General features: G+C 34.1%; 1 protein-coding gene and 1 non-coding gene across 2 annotated transcripts in view; both read right to left on the reverse strand.

Moving 5' to 3' along the window:
- The window catches only part of LOC142972203 (23 kDa integral membrane protein-like), a 36932-nt gene extending 14205 nt beyond the window's left edge, over positions 1 to 22727 (reverse strand). The window contains exons 1-5 of the mRNA XM_076113090.1: positions 22547 to 22727; positions 22261 to 22468; positions 21643 to 21831; positions 20184 to 20366; positions 19367 to 19585 (exon numbers count right to left, since the gene is read on the reverse strand). Of these exons, the coding sequence (XP_075969205.1) occupies positions 19367 to 19585; positions 20184 to 20366; positions 21643 to 21831; positions 22261 to 22320 (651 nt within the window). The 5' untranslated portion in view covers positions 22321 to 22468; positions 22547 to 22727. The remainder of the gene's footprint in view (positions 1 to 19366; positions 19586 to 20183; positions 20367 to 21642; positions 21832 to 22260; positions 22469 to 22546) is intronic.
- TRNAA-AGC (transfer RNA alanine (anticodon AGC)) lies at positions 3664 to 3736 on the reverse strand. The gene has a single exon. It is a non-coding gene; the product is annotated as a tRNA-Ala (tRNA).
- Positions 22728 to 22983: the final 256 nt, after the last annotated feature.

The raw sequence follows: 22983 nt of genomic DNA on the forward strand, positions 1-22983 counted from the left end.
GTTGCATCACAACACTGGTTTAAGGCCTTTGTAGAAAAGAGTTCCGGGTCTAACGAAGTAATTTAACGAAGAAAAACCAACCAAATCTACAATTCAATTTGGTGCAATAAATTAAAACAATGCCTTTCAGTCGTTTAAACAAATCTTAGCCATTTGCATATTTTTCGTTTACTCCAAGGTAATTTAATAAAGTGAGCGGAAATTATGCCGTCTATATTTTCTAATGGCTTGCAAACGAGTCTAATAATGTTAAATGTGGCAATATTAAGCGTTAGTGTTGCAACAGAAAATAACAAAAAAAGTTGTTGTGTGTGCCAGTACTGACTACTGACCCTCCGATGCCATTACACTCATTGAAGATAATTAGATAATTAATATCTCGTTTAAAATGATTCATGTTGCGTCCGCCATGTTGGTTTTCGCTACTTTCATGGGCTCTTTGTCTCTGTAGTATATCAACTCACATAATTATATAATCCACATTTACTTGATTATTTTTTGTGTTTATAAATACGGTGCATTTTGCTCCGTCTAATATGTTAATGTTAATGAATAAGATGTGAGAAATACGTATGCAAAAGTACCCAAATAATAAACATTTTATTTGACAATTATTTTAACAGATTCAACTATCGGTCAACACAGCGTTCCTTAAAAAAACATAACCATAGAGATTCCATAGACAATAGAACAAGGGAACATAAAAAGGATTAAATTTAGATCCCATAGAGATAATTTGATTCGTACGAAATAATTGCAGGTGCTTGACACATCGCGTGTTTGCGACAAGGTCGCATCAATTTAAGCTTAGCCATTCGATTACAAACTTTATTTCCTGAGTTAATTGCAAAAAATACATTGATAGCTTCATAGCAAGCAATTTTGAGGAATTTAACAAATTCGAAGTACCTAGTTCTTTATAAAAATTTAGAATATAGGTAGGTGTTTTCATCGTTACTCTGATACTTAAAATCCTAAATATTTATTTGAGCTAACTTAAACATACTAATAATATATTTTTGTATAGTTTGAGGCGACTCTGGCTGTATACCGATAATTCCGCTAATATCACAATATGAATAAAATGATTAAAATAAAATTTTGTGTCATTATTTCGACTGTTCAACAATGAAATGAAAGTATGTAAGTTTGTACAAGTAATAAGAAAATAATGTAATGACTAGATAAGTATAATCTTATATTTCAAACAGAAATAAGTACCTAAGTATCAAAGCGATTGTTGTATTGTATTCCTCGCAGTTTGATTGTCTTGGGAATCAGTCAGTCTATTGTTGACAATGTCCCTAATAAACGTATTATATGACATCATTGTCGCGTATTCTAATTGAAGAGGCGTTATAACCTAAATGTGTGGCGTATTTTAAGTCAAACTGTAGACTTGTCTAACATTTTAATTGGTGTAGTTATTGAACTATCTTGGTGGTCCTAGACACCAGACAGTTGTTTAGATGCTTAGGGAATTTATCTAACCCCCGGTTTCTGAGGTATAATAAGCGACAGTTTATCTATTCATATGATTAAAACTCATTTAAAAAACACTATTGAATAGATAAACTACCGCTAAATATACTCAGAAACCGGGTTAAGTGTTGGGGTAGAATGGAACAGTATACAGGAAATGCGCAAAAACGCGACGCTTGCTTCGATGAGATTGTGACAATATGATTTGAGTCTTCGGGGAGCGTGGCATAGACAAAAATATATCTATACTCTTAATCCAGTTATCAGCTTGAGTCGCTAGCTGTGGTAGCTATATATTCTTACTTTTTGTAGCTATCAGGAAAATAGGGAATACGAAAAACATTTCAACAGGAAAGTACTAATATCCGTACCTAAAAACTAAGCAAAAGATTGGTATAAAAAACCCGATGACGTATGTTTTACTAAATTAGGACTTACAACATACGATATTAATTAGTAGGTACAGGTAAGGAAAAAAAATATTAATTTTAGGTTAGTGATAAATAACACAAAAATCCTGAGGATATTTTGGCACAAAAGGTCCCTTTATCAAATTCTTATCTAACGTCAAAAAACCATGGTACACTGAGGCCATATAATGCCATAGATAAACGCCTTAAATGGCCTTAAATAGTTCCTTTAAAAACTCACAAACCAACTTTATAGTTCTAGCCAAAATACGAACAAAATATTCAACCAGACAATCAACTGGAATCAGTTTTATGCCTAGACTAGTTTACAACACGCCGCGCAGATTTGTTCAACAAAACACACACGAAATTATCCTCTATTCCTTAAAAATAAGGTCTATAATCGTGTGATGTATTCTTCGCATAGATTTTAGGAAGTGCGGTGGATTGTACTAGTCGGTTACATTGCATTTAATGAACTAGTCGTTAGATGATATCCTCTGTTCCACACCAAGCCAATTTTCATATTAAGGTGCTCATATTTCAATGTCATTTCGTTCCCGGTTGACAGATAATGTACACGGTGATATAATACTGTGTATTATAAAGATTATTACTCGATACGACTGTTTTAAGAGCTGTGTAAAAGAAGGTTAGTAGTTAAATGTGTTATTTTGAATTTACTCTAGCAGGCAAAAAAAAATCGCCATTATTGATGCCATTTCAAGTCTGTGGTTAAATCATTATAATATTCGATTTATAAAATTACATTTTTGAATTATAAATGCATCAAATTCCAAGTTTCTTATATTTAGGAATTTAATTTGTTTTCCTTATTAATTAATGAAATAAAATCAAGCAATAAAATATAACGTAATAATTACATTTCAAATACACGTGGTAGTTTGAAATTCAGCCTAATTAGCAGAAAATGTTGGATTACTAATTAGATAATTACCTACACAGGCCATTTTATTTAATAAACTAGCTGATCCGCGCAACTTCGCTTGCGTCACATAAAATAGAATGGGTCTTTGTAACATTTTTTATTGCTACTCTGCTCCTTTTGGTCGTAGCGTGATGATATATAGCCTATAGCCTTCCTCGATAAATGGACTTTCTAACACTGAAAGATTGTTTCAAATCGGACCAGTAGTTCCTGAGATTAGCGCGTTCAAACAAACAAACTCTTCAGCTTTATAATATTAGTATAGATTAGTTGATATTAATTCGGTAAAATTATGCTTTTAGCAAATTAAGGTGAACATATCTAAGTCTTTAAGAAAAGGTGATAAAAAGAATAATAAAACCACTATAATTATGGCGAAAGGTACGATTTCTACAAAATGGTATAAAATAAAATAAAAGCATTCATTTAGTTACTTATTAGATAACTAATTGGTTTGCGGTAGTGCAGTAGTGACATAACATCGGTATGTCAGTCAAGTTACCATTTACGATATAGGAAATATTGTTACAACATTTATATAAGAACTAAAACAAAATACAAATGAATAAAGGTAGTGAAGGAAAAAAAAAATAAACACATTATCCTCCTTTGCGCCCGCAGTTGAGTAAAAAGCTAAAAAAGATATCCCTAGTTTTTTAAACAAAAAATAAGAACTTAACAAATGGTTGCACATTGAATGTGACCGTGAAGAAAATACAAAAAAAAAACGATTATTGTATATTTTTTGCCAAATTACTAAAGATATCTTCGTAAAAATCTAGGTAAATAATAATTGTGCGGTATAATGTAACAAAAAGAGATTGGAGGCGCCGGGTATCGATCCCGGTACCTCTCGCATGCTAAGCGAGCGCTCTACCATCTGAGCTACGCCCCCGATGAGAACAGTTGTCGAAATTTCTAACAACATTACACAGTCACTTAATCTGTTCATGATTTTTTATAGTTTTTTGTGATAATTTGGTACATTGAGAAGTGAGCAGTAACTATATTATCTTGGATGATCAAATTAACGTAAAATGTTACGTCTTGTTTAAGAATTTTTACTAAAAAGTTTCGAGGTATTGGTAATTTTTTTCTTCTTTGTTTAAAGACAACTCTCGCACTAAGAATTACTCTTGTGTCGCGGGACTTTAACAAACATATAAACAACGGACACAAAGAAAACCAGACCCAAAATAATTATTTGTGGATCGCACAAATAATTGTCCCGAGTGGGAATCGAACCCGCGACCTTCGACGCAATGGTAGAAGCGGCGCGGCACGGCGGCGTGGCGGTACATTTTAAATGCCAAGCTCGCGATTCTCGATAGAACCGCCTGTAGAAAGTGCGCTACTGTTTCCACAGAATAAAAATAAATTTAATCCATTAAAGTCCCACTTCTAGGCAAGGGTCTCTTCCCATAATGACGGAAAGTTAGGTCTTGAGTCCACCACGCTGGCCAAGTTCCAGTATATACAAGTGTATAATAATCTATCTAAACGTAGCTCATCCCACATAAAACTAAATAGTCGACAAGTGACAATCGCGTAAGTGGGATCGCGAGTCGCGACCACGCCCGATGACGTCACCGGCGCAGGCGCAGATTCAGAGCAAGGTCACTCGCACTGCGCTCACGATAGTCTCACTAGCTAGCTAAGTTAGTGATCCTGTGATTTCATATATCATATATTACATTCATATTATTATGTAACAGTGTTCGTAAACGCACTGGGTGTTAGGTTAAGTAAGTATTAGTAAGTAATCTGTGAGTTAAGTAACTATAAATAAAGTATTCCTACTGGCTTTAAAGATTTAAAGCTTCGAAAAGTTGTGCTTCAAATAACTGGACTTTTCTTTTGTAAAGATAATATGATGCTAGAATTATTGAATCGAAATAAAGCGCAGACGTTGAAATAAAAAAATTGAATAAGTGTCTGTCTATAGTTTTGTTCTCCCATCTTTTATACCTACTTATTACTGAAAAACCACAAAATCAAGAATATTTTTTCCTGAAATTGCCAAGCGTTTTTTACCTAGGAAAAATATCCAAACAACCATTTCATTTGAAAACGTCTAAAACAACAACTTAAGTAGGTATATCCTTAATCTCCATGTGGTAAACCGTCTACAAAGGTTCAATAGTACTCAATAATGTAAGTCTAAAGTCTAGACTACTAATTTGACAGTTTGTACAGGTTAACGACCTTTCTATCGAACGATACTCAAAATTTCAAACGTGAACATCGTGTGTGCAATAAAATATCTGCATAATTATTTCGTTATAATATTTGCAAAATAAAACGATTTATTCGCGTTCTAGGTTATTATTATGCTTTGCGGAAATTATTATTAGAAAGAGAGAAAGACTACCTCCGTGGCGCAGTGGTTTAGGTCGCCACGCCGATACCACTGCAACGGGAGGTCGTGGGTTCGATTCCCACACGGGACAATTATTTGTGCGATCCACAAATAATTGTTTCGGGTCTGGTTGTGCTTTGTGTCCGTTGCTTGTATGTTTGTAAAAGTCCCCGCGACACAAGAGCAATTCTTAGTGCGGGAGTTGTCTTTTTAAAAAAAAAAAAAAAAAGGTTTTATTGTAGTAGTGTGGTTCAGTTTTACAGGGTCTTTTTATAAGGCATTTTATCGTAATTATGATTCCATAAACTTTCTTGAGTGTAGTAGTTGACGTAATAGATAAAATATTATGCCATTAGACAGTTTTACTCAAAAATATTCTCATAAATAAGGTTATCTGTTTACAAACTCACAACCAGAGATAAATAGCGAATAATACAATGACAATAATAAACGATGGAATCCATAAAAAAGGAGCCATATTTTTCGCATAGCGAATGTTACAAGTTACATCAATGAAATAACAAGAAAATTCGGAGAAACAGACGTAAAGGAGACGAATAGCTTCATTTGAGAACTAGGTTTATCGATTTATGCTAAAATTATGATACTGAATAAAAATAAAACCCTACTCTTAGATAGTGAATAAGTCAATTTTTATGAATGTAAATAAGAATAGAATTATTCCTATCTACTTATTGACTGAGGAACGAGGTCACTTGAGACGGTGAACATTCAATTATTGATGATATGAACAATGTATAAAACTTAAGACATTTACAGAAGACAGTCGTTTAATTTAACGTGAGCTTTCGAAACAGAACCTAGATAACCTAGATATAGTTTATTGTTTTCATGAAAATACTAAACCAGTCTCGCCCTAGCCCAGTGGGACCACGGAACCTGTGTGGCAGACCGTCAACTGCCATCGGGGTAAACCATGGGTCCACAAGTACTTCCAGGACATAAGAAGATCCATTTTGGTGACCCATGCTGTCTTCAATACTTTATTTAAGACATTTGATCAAATCTTAGTGAATAAAACTTCGCGTTGCCACGCGCGGCAGTCCTCGGCATATAAAATTAGCCACAAGTGATGGACATTTAAATATTACATAATACAATGACCTCACTCACGCGAATAACAAGCGTACGCGCAGCCTTACGTAGGCTGGCGGGCCAAGCGTACAGTTTTTATTTATATTTACTACACCTTTATACATATCTACAGGTGTACTCCCGGCAGTATCGAGACGAAAATCAAATGTCAAATCATATCATAGTTTAAAATGTCAAATTAACGCATCATTGAACGCTAGTTTAAAGTGAAAATAATAGGATTATTTTATGTAGATTATTTTCATTTTAAACCAGTGTTTGATCACGCGTTAGTTTGAAATTTAAAACTACGTAAAGTAAGCCTGCTGTTTTCTTTCGCCTTAGTAACGTTTAGACACTTATAAAGTCCATCTTCTTTCCTCTACCTGCCATAAATCTATTTTACTGACAGGGCGTGAGGCCGGGACTCTTCATCCCTTCAATAACTGTTTAAAGTTTAGGTTTCCTGATGACGTTGATCTCAGCAGATATCAAAATTCTAGTAGATAAGCTTGTGGGATCGCAAATAGAAACCCTCTTGTCATATTTTAACTGCTTTAATCACAGTTGATACAGAAGAAATACTTACGATATTTCTGAATTTCACATATCATCATGCTCAATTATGCACGTAGGATTTTGCTGGATATTACATTATTATTGTAAGAGCTACGTCTGAATTAAATAATTACAAGAATTTAGGTGCTTTCATCTGTTTTGTCGCTACGGCATGATAGGTAACTAACAAGTAAAGCTGCTTTCCATGTAAGTTACCTAGTTGTAGTAGTTGCCCATTCAGAGATGATTCAAAAATACAATAATTATCATGTTACTATGTAAGTAGTTGTAATTGCGCAAATATAAGTACATGTTTGTCGTAAAACTCTTTGTTATCGCCATTGTATGCTGATTACTCATGGTAAAGCTGTAGGTACTGTTGCCTTAACATGACTAACTAACACTATGAAGAAACACCATGACGCAAGACGGGACTAGTTATCTTCTATTCTACAGATATAGGGCCTACTTTTATCTTCATAATTTTAAGACTGATATTACTAAGAGAATCCTACTGATAATAAATGAGAAAGTTTGTGAGGATGAACGTATATTGTTACCCACTCTTTCACGAAAAATTTAATCACTCTATAAAGGGCTAGAAGTCTTATATTATATTAAACTACTATAATGAAAAACAAATTTAAAAAGCCAGATAATTCTTGTTATTAATTACATTCAATAAGGAAAAAACATCATTAGCAATTAAAAACCCGGGAAAATCATTTATCTCCGCCATATTTTTTTCCTGTCCAGCCTATTCGAATGACAGACATGTGTTTATGGTACCAACATCATAGACACACAGATGAAGGGACATTAAATGTAGATCAAGGCACTTTAAATTGCGCCAAGAATTGCACTCGAATTTAAACTAAACAATTTAGGCAAACGAGATTCTTAATTCGTAACTAAATAAGGAGTTCTAATTCTGCATTTGGATGAAATAATCGATCGGTTTTAAGGGTTTTTAAGTATGTTATACATAAGTAATTATTACCGAAATACCTCATATTCAAGTATAGTAACAATTTCCAGAAATGTTAGCGCCCGGTATTCATATCAAAAATCCTTTACAATAAAAAATTGCAGCGCTAAAGCTCAGTCAATTCGTAAAAGATCAGAATCGATCTTATTCTAAGTCGATTAGGTAACTTTTTCAGAAGTAACATAAACTAACTCATTGAACTTCCATTATAATATTTAAAAAGTAAAAATATTTACATTTTAAACAAAGAAGTCTCTAATTCCCTACAAAGAAACAGTGAAATATTCATAGACTAAACAAAATGAACTCTTTCGAAACACTTTTCATAAATAATAAAGCACTCGTTGTTTTTGACTGAAGGTATTTTTCCCGCCAGAAAGATATTGTGCTCATATCTCGGTTATTGGGTCAAGCACCGTAAATGCATAAATAATTTTTATGGTTGCTTTTAGGGACGTTGCAGGTCGATAATTTAATGGTCATTATAATATCGATGTTTTGATAAATGGACGATGAACATACCAAAATACGGCTGCTTGTTTTATTCTTATTATAGTGTTATTTTATCAAAATAGCCCACGTTGAAAAGTCAAACAAATCAATGTAGATATAGGTATGTACCTAGGTATCTAATTATAATAAATTAAAATCTATACTAATATAATAAAGCTGAAGAGTTTGTTTGTTTGTTTGTTTGTTTGTTTGAACGCGCTAATCTCAGGAACTACTGGTCCGATTTGAAAAATTCCTTCAGTGTTAGATAGCCCATTTATTGAGGAAGGCTATAGGCTATATATCATCACGCTACGACCAATAGGAGCAGAGCAGCAGTAAATAATGTTACAAAAACGGGGGAAAATTTGACCCATTCTCTCTTATGTGACGCAAGCGAAGTTGCGCGGGTCAGCTAGTGTATTATATTTTTTTTCCGTAATCGACTATGCAATCATATCTTTTCAACTTTCGTTTTGCATATTTATTAAATAACAGAATATAGAAATTAACGCGAACATGGATTTTACCTTAGAATGCCTGACTTTCTGGCGCAGGCTGGAAAAGGCAATGCAAATTTTAACAGTCAAGCTTTTGGTGCCTAAGTACCAGCTTGATTCTCTACAACTATCGACTAGCGACAACTGTACAGCGAGATAAAAAATTGTAATTGTTTTTTTTCAAAAAAACATGTTATAAAAAAAAAGTGTTATGTGTGTGGACAATTTTGTAGATAATTGCATGATCTACATTTTTTTTATTTTTGCAGCCATTGATCGTGAATATTTTTTTGGAGACATGGGTCGATGGGGACTTTTCAGAATTTCATAACAATGGTGTCCCTAGCAGCTATGCAAATTTTCAGTTTTTTCAGGGTCAATGTCTAAATTGACTGGATTATGATCAAACTTCAGAAAAATCGGGGGCAATTAAAACATTCGTAATTATTATTTATAGCTTTCCAATTAATTATTTTCATGTTAAATGGACGTCTATTTTAAATAACGTCATAACTTGTTTACTCAATTTTATCCCGCGAAATGTGACGCGTTATGAAACGAATGAAGTCATTTTATTATGAAACAACTAAGTTAGTCATTTAGTGCAACGGGATGACTGAAAATATACCTACGTTTTGTATCCTTTAAGACGCTTTCTACTTAGGTTCTGAATTGAACATGTTTAATACTTGAGACCTACTATTTATTTGCAAGAAATGTATTATTTATTTAAAACGTAATCTCCGGAAACGCTAAAAGTATTTAAAACAATATATATCTGACAGGAATGTTTATTTTTCAGGATATACATATGTTAGCTATTCATTATATAAATAAATACAAGTTAGGTACTTATACTTACTTAGTTTAGCAGCAGGCTAGTGCAAAATAAAATAAGTATTATAATCCTACAGTTTTACACTACACAATATTTTCTACCTAGTATAAAATCTTTCAACAATCTAGCCCGTAGATCGTACAAACCGGTCCACATAAATAATTTAAATCGTATTATTCAACTCTAGCAAATCTCTAACATTACGAACTAACTCACGACATGCCATCAAAAATGGAACAACAAGGTCAATGAACTTACATCTCAAACGTTCTACAAGTCACGCTTTTGTGCCGATAAAAAAATATCGATAAGTATGAAACAATTGTCGCGTGCCTAGCGCCTAGCTTATCGGTTCCATAGGTTTATATTGTGCTGATAAGACTTTGTTGCATTATGGCGACTAAAGGGCTCCTTGAATCTTACTTAAAAGCTTTTAAAATCTGGTAATATGTAGGCTAGGTACCTATTTGATCGTCGTATCGTTGGATTTGTGGAGACGGTTAAGGCATATTTTATTAGACATTATTAAAGCGATAACAGAAGCTTGCTCAAACTTACTCGCTATCAGTGACGTAAACGAAAAAAATAACATGAAAAAAACTATTTTATTAAAAAAATATACCATGTAGGGTAGGTACTCTTTTTATGATCCTTCTTTAAAATTCGAAGATGATCAGAACTGGCACATATCTATCAAAATAAATATAAAAAAGCCATAAAGTATATATTTTTAATTTTCTTTCTTTTTAATTTTAAGGCATCTCACAGTATTTTCTTGTTGGATAATGCCAGTATTCCAATGTTCATCGTATCAAGGAGTTCCGTTTCGGTTCGAATATTTAAAGAATTAGTCACAGCGATGAGGTTTTAAAGCCATAGCTTAACAATATTATATTTTTATTATATTACTCAAGCCAAATTATACGTATTTCCTTCAACAATTTTATTTCGAATAGATACAAAATATCTGTTACTATTCGACAAATTCCATCCTGTCCGCACTATTAGGAATTGAAGTTTAGACACAGTCATTAAGTTTAAACTAACACCATAACCTGTAATCAGGACATGAATGGAGCATGACAAAGATTAATCGCTTTTGACCAATTATTGACATAGCTATTAGTGCCCTACTATGACATTATTTTTAGAAACACAAATACCAAATGGGTTATCTAACTAGGTATCTCGATATGAATTATTATGATTTACTTTTTTAAAATGTCAGCTTTATTTATGGTGCAATCAGCGTAATGGTGTCAAAATGTCTTCCGCCTTTTGTCCATGTCTCAGAGTGCAATATATCATGCAAGCACTTATTTATGATGCTGATTATTCAAAAGATTCATCCCTGAAGTTTATTTTTGACTTCCAAATTTTATTATTATATCAAGTATGGTTTAAATTGCCTAATCTTGATCATGTTTCGAGAACCCACACCCAATAAAGCGAGTGTTTGTTCAATGAGAGAGCAGTCGAATCAATTCAAAGGTCTTGAGCCTGAAGTCCGTCATTATATCTACCGCAAAGTAAGAAAAACAAAAACAGGAATAAAACACGAAATACATCACGTAAAGCATTTACTTCGGTTAATTTCATTACTTGAGAGTACAACCCCAAATAACATAGAATCAATGGAAAAACTAAACCCATTCCAATTAGTTTGATGAACCCTTAAAAGTTAAGCAATTTGTGGTAACACGCACTCCGGCGATTGTTTACTTCATACTACATGTAGACAAACTATTATTAATTTTACTAGTGTCTGTCTGAAAATTTAATTAAATGGATTGATATCTAGACATTGAGAAAATAGACTCTACGTTTTATTTACTGGGCACAACATGGTAACGTTTAAATAGTGCAATATCTACCTGAAAAAAGTTTTGATAAGAAACATCAGATATTTCAAGGTAATAAAATGCGTGTGTACGCATTACTTTAGTTCCTGGATCCTATAACACTTAATTAACATCATGCAACGTGAAAGTCTGCTGTTCCTTCTGCAAAGGGTACCTAACTTCCTGTAAACTTTCTATATAAAAAAAATATTGATATTGGTAATCGTAACGTACGCATTCGCATTTTAATGTAAGCACGAGAATTCCTCATTCACGCTGTTGGAGCAAACAATTTATGACCTATACTCAACACGATATTATTTCAATCCACAATCCACAAACGACAAATAAGGACTTCCCATCGTATAAACATTCCATTAACAGTCTTCACTCCTACACACATTATTTTAGCGACCACGCATGCCATAAACATATCCGAAATTGGTAACATCGCGTATCATACAGCTAAGACAAATCACTTTCACTGTTTCAGATTATACAAAAACTAGTGGACCCGTGCGGCTTTGCTAGCTTATCACTTAGGGAAAATAGAAGTAGACTTTCCACCAGCTATTCTAACCCATTGGGGGGGTGATTTTGATCTATCTCGTAGAGTTCAGCCAGCGTTTCCAATTAAGTTCAAAACAATGTGTCTTGAAATTATCAGTGGTTCTCTAATATAATAAGTATGTTATTAAACACATATAAACCTTCCTTTTTAATTAGTCTATTTAAAAAAAAACTGTATCAAAATCCGTTGTGTAGTTTTAAAGATCTAAGCTGGCACACATACAGACATAGGGACAGACGCGGGACCTTCCCGCGTCTGTCCCTATGTCTATATATGTAGTGATTTCAAGTATTTATCAACCAGATAACAAGACCCCTCATTGTTACACACTATCATATATTTAAAGGTATATAATAGGTCTTACATAATGGTTTGTTTGGCGACGTGGGTAGCACAGCTTTCTACGATTACGCAAGTATCTTTGGTACGATTTGCTGGGGACCGGTCGTACAACTTTTTTTTACGATTTTGATTTGTAACAACTGTTCTTGTTGAATTGGGTCCCTTTAAGCTAGTTATTGCTTTTGTTTTATGTATTGTTTTCTTGTAAAGTTCAGGTTGATTATGATTTGCGATGGAATAGTGTAAAAAAGGAATAAATATGCTTCTTTTGCTAAGAAAGAGAGGCGAGGTACAAGTCGTCTTGAAATATGTTCAATGTCTATTGTCCGTACGAAAATAGGAGGAAAAATAAATTCATTTTAGTTAACAGATTCATATAAACATAATAAAACTATAAATAAACATAAAAAGTAGAATAGAGTTTCTTATTTTTGTTTGTTTTTCCTCATAGAATAAGATAACTATAGAGAACTAGGCGGACGACTTAAATATAATCCCTGACAATTTTCAATGGAAGTTTAAAGCCATTCAAAACTTCAAATGAATAGAATTCTACGATCCTTTGTTAATAAATGAGTTTGAGAGCATTTATCAGTGCTTTGACCTTCAGACTTCAGACGTTGAACTGAACTTGACATTGACATCTGAACCTTTAGTACAAGTAGAAATATCGACTGCAAGTGAATAATATATGTGTGAATAAATATATTTAGCAGGAAGGAAGGTTATGTTCAATGTGCAAGTAATAAAATAATATATTATAGGTAGGTACACTTCCTACTCATATCAGAAACGCGGGAGTTCGGATTTTTGTTATTCAATTGCTAGAACTACTGAACAGATTTTGATGAAATTTTGTAGACATATGGAGAGAGCTGACCTTCTTGTCTTGCCCACAGAAGGGAGATGTTCCGGTTAGTACCATTCTCGGTGAAAGCTTTTTACCCGAGGTTGGGGAGACGGCGACAGTTAAATGTGGCGGTCGCGAGAAAGACCACTATAAAAATCAATGTATAACTCTTCTGTTACTAAGTGAATGACTGACTGATGAAAAACGCACAGCCGAAATTACTGAGCGGAGAATGTTCAAACTTGGTACAGGTTCTTTGGGAAGGGTAGAGGAGCACCAAGAGAGGATTTTTGGTAATTCCCCCATAAAGGGGGTGAAATTCCACGCGGGCGAAGCCGCGGGCCGAAAGTTAATAAATTGCTGAAATCTGTATTAATTGCGCACTAAGTCTCGAGCGGAAATTAGTATTGTAATAATTTAATATATGCATATTTTAGGTATAATATGAACAGAATATAACAAAATTACTTATAAATGTTGTTGCGGTCTAAACAATTCATCAATTATTAAGTATTTATATTAATAATAATACATATATTACTTATGACAAACAGGAAAATTAGAATTCTGTAACATCGCTTATTGATGGCTGGATGTTTTGTTCGTCCTGTATATCCTACTAATATTAGGTGGGGAAAAAGTATTTTTGCATTAAAGTATGTATGAACTTGTAATAAAATCTCTTTGGCTTCAAGAATCACAAATGAGTACACGGCTCATTAGGTTTTTTTCAGAGAGCTCGTGAGGTACCCAAATATCAAGCTTTATTGTGTAGAGAAAAGATTTTATGACAAGTTCATACACATACTATAATGCGAAAAGACTTTTTCCCCGACCTAATATTATGAATGGGAAAGTTTGTGAGTACGTATGGATGTTTGTTACTCTTTTACGCAAGTACTTATGAACCAATTACGATAAATTTTGGTATGGGGCTACTTAAACTACTTTTACATAGTCTACTTTATATCCTGTAGTTCTCGAGGAATCGGGATTTACACGGTAAGGGTTTCAACGCGGACGAAGTCGTAAGCCTTTAGTGCTAAGATAAACGGGCGGTCACTAGGTTCTCTAATGTTAATGGTCTATAAGGCTTGCTAAGTTGCTACATATAACATACATATTATAAGTAGCAAGCCTAAGAGACTATTCAATTAATCAATTAAATTTAACCCATGAATGTCCCACTGCTGGGCAAGAGTCTCCTCCCGTAATGAAGGGAGGGGTTAAGCCTTGAGTCCACGCTGGCCAATTGTGGGTTGGGGACTTTGCATACCTTCAAGAACTGTTCTAAGTACTCTCAGGCATATGCATGGTTGCATCACGATGTTTGACTTTACCGTTGGGGCAAGTAATCATTATTTGAAATACACGCATTACTTCTAAAAGTTATTCGCTAAGAGATTATACCAGGTTAAAACTAAGCTTTATCTTTCCTAGTCCAGTAGTCAACGTCACAATTCCTTGAATTATGATCTCACAGTGCATAAGATTGTTTATTACGTGTATAGTGAGACAGAATTGACTGCGTGATGTCATTGCCAGTGGTGTCGTGATGATGACTCAGAGTGCTCCACTATTTGTGGAGATGAGAACTGATAGAAATGTTGACTTTATGTCTAGTATATATGTCGATATGATAATAGGTAAAATGTTATAAGCCTTTGTCCGTGTCCCAACGCTGGCCAAAGACCTGCATCCAGTTTTTCTGCTCTTTCGGGCGTTACATAAGTATAAATAATATACATATTGATATGTAGCATAGTTTACTTATTGATTTATTTATAATTTGCGAATAATATGGATTTTCTTAATTTGCTTATGGACTTATTTGGTTTCTTTTATTTAACGAAATTTCTTGAAATAAAATAAACTATTGTTAGTGCTTTCTATTTCATAATTTTCAAATTATGAAGGAGATTAATATACGACTATATTAATAACTAATTAAATTTAATCCTGGGTACAAGAACTTCATACTTTTAACAAAATTATTGTTTAAAGGCGAGAAATAAACACGTGATAATCTAGGCGTAAACTTTTCAATGACTAAAGTGTACTACAGTACCTTACCAAGAACTTTGTAAACTCAAGGGTACCGAGATGCAAACATGAGTTAGTTTAGTTCAACAAATTATATAGTAGCTCTATTATGCAGTTTCTAAGAACGCAACCGTCTTAAAGAAGTTATAAAATATACAACTGTGACAAACGGGTCATTGTACAAATATAGGTACATAGAATAACTACAGCACAGAAGTTATTTGTACACTGTAATCGTAGGTACGGGACATGTGAGATTTTTTACAGTACGCATGTAAAATCTAGTCTTTACCTACGGCTACGCTAGCCTTTTTATGTAGTTTATAACTATTTGATGTTGTAGCGTCCATGTTGTAACACTATACTACGAAAAGAGCGGGAATGTGGGAAATGCATGCCGCGAAGTTTTTTTTTAATTGGTCAATGGTGTTTTTATACTGCCAATTACAAAAAAAATACTAATAGATTTTTCTAGTTACTACCTAACTGTTGTAAATACGAATGAGAGAGAATTAGATCTTAAATTTCTTAGAAACAATAAAATTAAGATGATTATTCACGAGTTGGCGCTTATCTGAAAATCTTTTGAAATAATTTTAACAGATGTTGTTTATTTACGTTCTAGGTTTAATTTATCTTATCGTTTTATTTATAGTAGCACCGAATACAATTATACAACTATCAAACGTTTGAGCTAAAACACGCTGCTAAAAAGCTTCACGCGAAACATTAATGAAATTGCAGAATAATGATATTTTTGCGTGTACATTTCAATATTCTATGACGCCATTTTTCATCGCAAACTAGTTCTAAACAGGTTCTAATTTCATGAAGTCATCGCGAACATTAATTAACAACACAATGAAAACATACAACTACCATTATTCAGAAAAAAACTTGAAGTCTTGACTCACGACTTGTCAAAACAACAGAGCTCATTAATTCTTAACAAGCCAAGGGAAATGAATAAAAAGTTAGACTTTAAGGTTAACCAATAATATAGATACTTATCATAATTTACGGTTATATGTTGTTTTTTTTTAACATTTAAAATCAATGGCATAATAATATTTATGTACGATGCAGGTCACGCCTTCTTCGACATCTAAATAAAAAATAAATAAATGTTTCGTTCTAAAACTAGTTCGTTTTCTGCCAACGACCTGTCCAGTCACCTTCATATTTACGTTCTCTATGTTTAAATATAGAAATTACGATTTTTACCGCCAACTCTTTATCGTATTGTCCAGGCGAATTAGTAGAATGGTGATGGTGCTCAGTCCAAAGAAATAATATTGTTTTATTGTAGGACTAACCTCTAAAAGTTCATTTTTGCTATCTGCTAAAAGTGACATGATTTTGTTATCATCTTCTCATACAGGACCTACGATTTTTAATAAACGTCAGTTCTAAAAATACAATAACCCATAGACATTGTTTGCATATTTGACAAGTAATAATTATTTTATGGCGCGCAATTATCAAACGCAAGGACGCCATTATTATTCAATGTGTCTGTTATATTTAATTATTATGTCGAGGTCAGCAGTCCTTTGGGATCACTTATTTACATTCGATTATATTAAGAAGGTCGCTTTGTCATTGTGTTTGTTTAGAGGAAAACTGTTTGAAATTGTTTTATTAGTTTTTATTGTTAAAAAAGGAAGCCCCTGAGTTGGAGAAATACTTAGTTTCCTTATTAAAGCTAAGGTTCATATAGGATTTAATTGCATAACAATCTTAGCAATAACAACATAGCGTATACAGGTACTAATTATAGAAATGCGTACGGCAGCATAGTTTGTATGTAACTCAATCACGCTAGAATTGCTAAACGAATTTTGATGATATTTGGTACACAGATATCTCATAACCTGGATTTACTTTGTATCTCAGAAAATCTTGACAGACGGATGAAATCTAGTTATAGTTCTATTCAATAGATTAAATTTTATCTTCTATCTAAGCCTTGCTCCCAAATAGGTAAGGTTGAACGACATAGCTATCGGATATTCTCATCTTCGTCATCACGGGACCTTACCGCATCTCTGCACCTATCCCATACCTAGGGAATAAGCGTTATATCCAGCGTAGAATGGTTTTTTATTTGATGTACTATTTACGTATGAAACAATAAAATGTGCATAAAACAGAATACAGACAACGCCATCTGTTGGTACGTGCGTAAAGCAAAAAAAGTAAGTTGTATTGTAAAAAATATACATGAATACCTAATCACGAAGATGGTGGTCGGAATGTAAAATATTTTGACTACAGATTCAATAGAGCTAGGTCAGAGCCGTAAAATGAAATAAAAAAATTAAAAAATAATAAGTATATTGACTTGTAGTGAAGGTTCTATTGAAAACAATCGCTTTTTCATTGTGATACTCCCAAGTGGATTACACAACCAATAATGGCGGTTCTCAGCAAGAGTCTAAATCACTAGAAACATTTTAAATTGTACCATCAATTTAAATTTAAAACTGCATCCTCGTGGCTAGGGCTTACATTAGTATTCAGCTTTGTGCTTCCGAGATAAATAACAAGTAGGAAAGAAGGACACAGACTTTAAACCATGCATCATTGTCTTAGAACTTTTCAAAGACAGCTAGCAAATGTTATACCAAACTATGACAAATATTTTGTACACTTATATTATAATAGAGCTAAGTTATGGCAAAAAAATACCTTGATAGTGCTATACTAAAACTAGCCTTTATAATGAAGGGTAGACGTAACAACGATGCAGTCTTTCTGAAGGACTTCATCCATTCCATACCCATTGTCTACATCTCTTGTATTTATTATTCACACTTTTGCCCCAACTTGATGGTCTATTCAGACAAGCATAAAGTTGAATGTCGCGTTCAATACCATATTATTAATTAAAAGTTAAATATACAAGTTCCATATACATCAATTCCTATAAAAAATACAATTAATTTGTAGCAGATAGACTCTTTCTTACTTCCTCTGGCCTTGAGCTCTTTTAATTCATGAGATCAGCTACTTACTGTTGTCTCAGTTCAGTCTATACTTATGTATATTGTATTCGCTCCCTAAGTCTACAAGGGGACAAAAACCAAACACAACTACTACTTAGTAAGTAACAAAACAAGTATGTACTTATCCCCTTTTATGACTTTAGGGGAGCGAGTTTTGGGATAAAAATCTCACTAAAATTCAGAGGGACGATCTACCAGCCCCCTTTATAGACTGACAGATGACATCAGACTTCTAAAAATATTGGCGTCTCACACAAAACCAGTTTTGTAACCCTCTGTCTGAGTTTTGAAGTAATAATCTTAAAAATACTTGAAAAGAATCTGTTCTTTCATCTCGGAATGAGAATGTATAAAATTCGTGTGAACTTAAACACAAAAATCTTGTTTTGTGCAAAACAAACGGTCATTTTTGCCAAATAAAGGGCTTTATACCCTTTGCTTCAAACACTAACCATGCTTTTAAACAGTTACGAAACATAATACACGAAGACTGTGCTTCAAAATTCGCGTTGCGTATTAAAATCTAAATAAGTCGCTCAACGTCACTTGGTAGTGATATATCTTGCTCTTTGACCGGTCAGAGTTCAACACACTTTTGAATAGTGATGAAGCGATACAGCAAACGTTGTCTCATACTTATTTTAACAAGAAATACACATACGTTTTCCTTTCGTTCTTATTTGTTTAGTCGGATACAGAGACAACTTGACAGAAGTCAACCTTTCTTAAAAAAAAATCTTTTTAAGTATTTTATATGATAACGACTTGTGTAAATGATAGATTGTTTAAACGCGTTGAAATCGAAGCGTGATTTTTTTAAGAATAGTCGCTATTAGCAAGCTGCTATTTATTCCTATCCTAGTCTTACCTATTCACTGTCTACCGTGCAAAAAGACGAACAAACGAAATAAAATTAACCTTCTAACATAAACACTCCTAACCGACTCCTCAATCTCTCGGTTTTTCTTTTAAAAACATAGCCAAGATCCTTAGTAGAAAATTGAACGCATCGACTTTCAAAATACTATTCTTCCACTTACCTGTAATATGGACGCCACCAGCGCCGTCATAGCAACGAGCAGCAGCTGTTCTCTCGCGTAATCATGGAGCTGCTTCCCGCATCCTCTCTGGTACAGCATCGAGCACTCCGACGTGTACGGCTTGTGCACGGAGTCTAGAGGACCCTGGCCGCAGCAGGAGAACGGCACCTGGCCCTTTGATGTGTAGTCACTGGGACCTGACACGCCGCAGCATTCAAACTGGAATTGAAATTGAAGAAGGTTTTAGAAAATGGTGCATAAGTAATTGATGCATAATTAATATTAAATATCTGGAGTAATCTGAACATTAAAGTAGATAATATGAAAGCTCGCATAAATGTCGAGAGTTTGTTGTATTGATCACAGTCACAAACCACGCGAACGAAGTCGCGGGCAAAAGTAGTAAGTATCGTTTGATACTTTCGACAGCATCTGTCGAAAGTATCAAACGATAACTAACTTTTGCCCGCGACTTCGTTCGCGTGGTTTGTGACTTAGGACAGAATTTTCATACAAACTTTCATCCCATTATTTTATGCCCTTGGGGGTAGAATTGATCAAAATCCCTTCTTAGCGGATAACTACGTCATAACATATAACTGCATGCCAAAATTTCAGCTTGATCCGTCCAGTGGTATGGGCTGTGGGTTGATAGATCACTATCCCCCAGTTTCTGAGTACATTTAGCGGTAGTTTATCTATTCACATATAACTTTTTTTCTTGTACGAGTTTAAACGCTATTGAATAGAGAAACTACCGCTAAATGTATCTCAGAAACCGGGGGTATGTCAGTCAGATAGAAGAAAATAAGCTCACCTTAACTTGTATCCGATCCCATCGTATAGTGTCCACGCTATTAGGCTCGGTGCTCTCAAGTGTGTGCTCGAAGTAGTGCATGATGGTGGACTTGACGTCAATCTCCACGTTGTCCCACACCACCATGGCCCACACGAAGCAGGAGAACTCGATCACCACCACCAAGACTATCAGGATACCAGTCTGGAAAGTTATGAGGCGAAATTAGTAAGTAGTATTTTGACTAGGCCACGTATATCCTACGCTAGATGGGTACGGCACGTCATGTTTTTTTCTTCCACTCATTCATTTTAGTTGTCAACTCTGTCTCTTTCTTATTCATATCTTCTTTCATACGATCCACCCATCGCTTTTTTGGTCTTCCTCTGCTCTACTTTTGACAAGGTCTCGTAAACAGAATAATATTAAAAGGGAATCAGATCGTTTTCCTTTTTGGCCGTAACTAGCAATACCGCCAATACCATACTAAATTTATTTACAGACGTGGTGATATAGTATATATGATATAGTATTTTAAAAGAAATGAGTTAATTTTTAATCAGCAAGAATTTGATCATAATTATAACGCCCGAAATTTCGTAAATAGATTTAGATTTTTGCATTTGATTAAGGTATCTATTGCTCGGATCAAACTACCGGTTTTAATTTGAAATATTATAAATCATTTTGTATTTCCCATTTTTTTACTAAAATTATCCATTTAATATGTGTTACTTTCATCACAGAATATTCAAGGATTTAACGCTTTAAGAATTTAGCTAGTATTGTACATTGTAACAAGGTTTCTATGCGCCAAAGTTAATTAAAAACAAGGTCTTTATATCCTGCGATTAGCCACTCCTATTATTTGAAAGAGTTATTCTGATAACAGCACAAACCATGTCTGATAAGACGATATTGTTCTTGTCTAAAGAAACATCATTTTTTATAAGAAATCTGTTTTAAATTACCAAAACACGAAAAAATGTGATAAAAGATTCTAATTTATTATAATAGTACGATACAGACTATTAAACAACACCTTATAGATATTTTTAAAGTAAGTAAGTATCTAGCAACTTTATTGATTTTTTGGGAGTCAAACTCGTAACCCCATGTAATGACAACACACAAGGTGGGGTGTTCCGCTTCACTGTGCATTTTGGATCGAACCTAGGTACTTGTGGTATAATTATAAACCTATCTGATTTCATAGGCTCATGGGGTTGCATTCATATAAAATGATATTTATCATTTATAGATACTTACTGTAAGGTAAAAAAAAGGATTGCAATTTAAATGTAGCTACCCGCAAGTATCTAAAGTATGTAGGTGCAGGTGCACGCGCCGGATAACAGTTCATGACGCTACAATGCTTATAATTGTTCCTCCTTCATGAACCAATTAAATACTTCTCACACAGACCCGGTGACTCTCCGAGGTCGTGACTCACAATCAACTAAATTGAAAACATACTTACAATGATCACATGTATTTGATGCATCGATTTTGCTGTCCTGAATCCTATCCATGCTATGGAACAGGTAATAATGGCCATCATCAACAATAGTATGGCTGGGTACTCCACATTAACTCCTATAAAATGCCGGTAGATGAAAAGCCTGTAGAGAAGAAAACCGCTCGCGCCAAACAGTACAACTGCTGACATCTGTTGAAGATAAACGGAAACTTTAGGAAAAACGAATGCTAACCGACCAAATTAAAACGTCGTTTACCTTGAAGTAAACTCAAATCTTTTCTTTGAGAATTCAAAGATTTATAGTAAGCAACTAGCGACACTCGACATTTGTACACGTGCATTCTGTTTTTGGTGTATTATGTTAATTGATCGTACAATGCACTCGAATAGAAAAAGTCCCTGTAATTATAGGAATGAATAAAATGTGTGTCAGCGTTTCTACTAGTAAATAAAAAAATATTATTGCTAAATCTACGCACAGACCGTAAAATTTGGATGCAATGACACAAGAGTGCATGTTTTTACGATGTTGTTATGACAACAAAATAGAAAAGCGCTGAATCGACACAGAAAAACGAAGAAAAAGCAAAGTTTTCAATAAAACAATTTAATACTCACTGCGAATAATACATTGAAGGCTAAAACGAGGTATTTCCAGCAATTTGTAGAGAGTGCCATTGTGATATCTTGTGTTCACATGTCAGAAATCTTGTTTGAAACTCGACTCATAACAAAGAGCGGTGGTCGTTCCGCCACAGGGAATGTTTGTGTACAGTGTGTACAGTGGACGCGGCTCACGACTCGAGTGATGCAACGACACCGCTAACTGTACGAAATTAAACATTCGACATTTTTATCTTACGGACGCTCGGTTTATCTCTCCGAAATATAGAAAAAGGCGTACCCTTTGTAAATGACGAAAAAATGTTCTAAGAAAATGACTGGTTAATTCATATTGATGTGGGTGATTCGTCGTTATCAGCTTATCACGATAACGGCTCGGTTATATCGGTCTGTTGTTGTAAAGTAACCTATTTTTCGAGCGCGATACGCTAGTTTACGTTCTGCAACCAGGCAGTGGTTATAAATAACTGGTTGACACTTGCTGGTTGAGTGACGTACTACGTTCTCACAATGAGAGCGTAACTGTACATTTTCTTTACGTTTTGTGTGCTTTCCACTACTCTGACCACGAGAACTAAACAGGTACCTTGGTCATCGAATAATTATAGAAGTTATTGTGATGACTAATCCAATATTTACTCCAAAAGTAGACATAGGATTAGTCATTGGAAGATAAAAACATTTTAGGATATAAATAAAAGATAACTTTAATAAGGT

This window comes from Anticarsia gemmatalis, chromosome 4, assembly GCF_050436995.1.
Source record: "Anticarsia gemmatalis isolate Benzon Research Colony breed Stoneville strain chromosome 4, ilAntGemm2 primary, whole genome shotgun sequence".
NCBI classification, from domain to species: Eukaryota; Metazoa; Arthropoda; class Insecta; order Lepidoptera; family Erebidae; genus Anticarsia; species Anticarsia gemmatalis.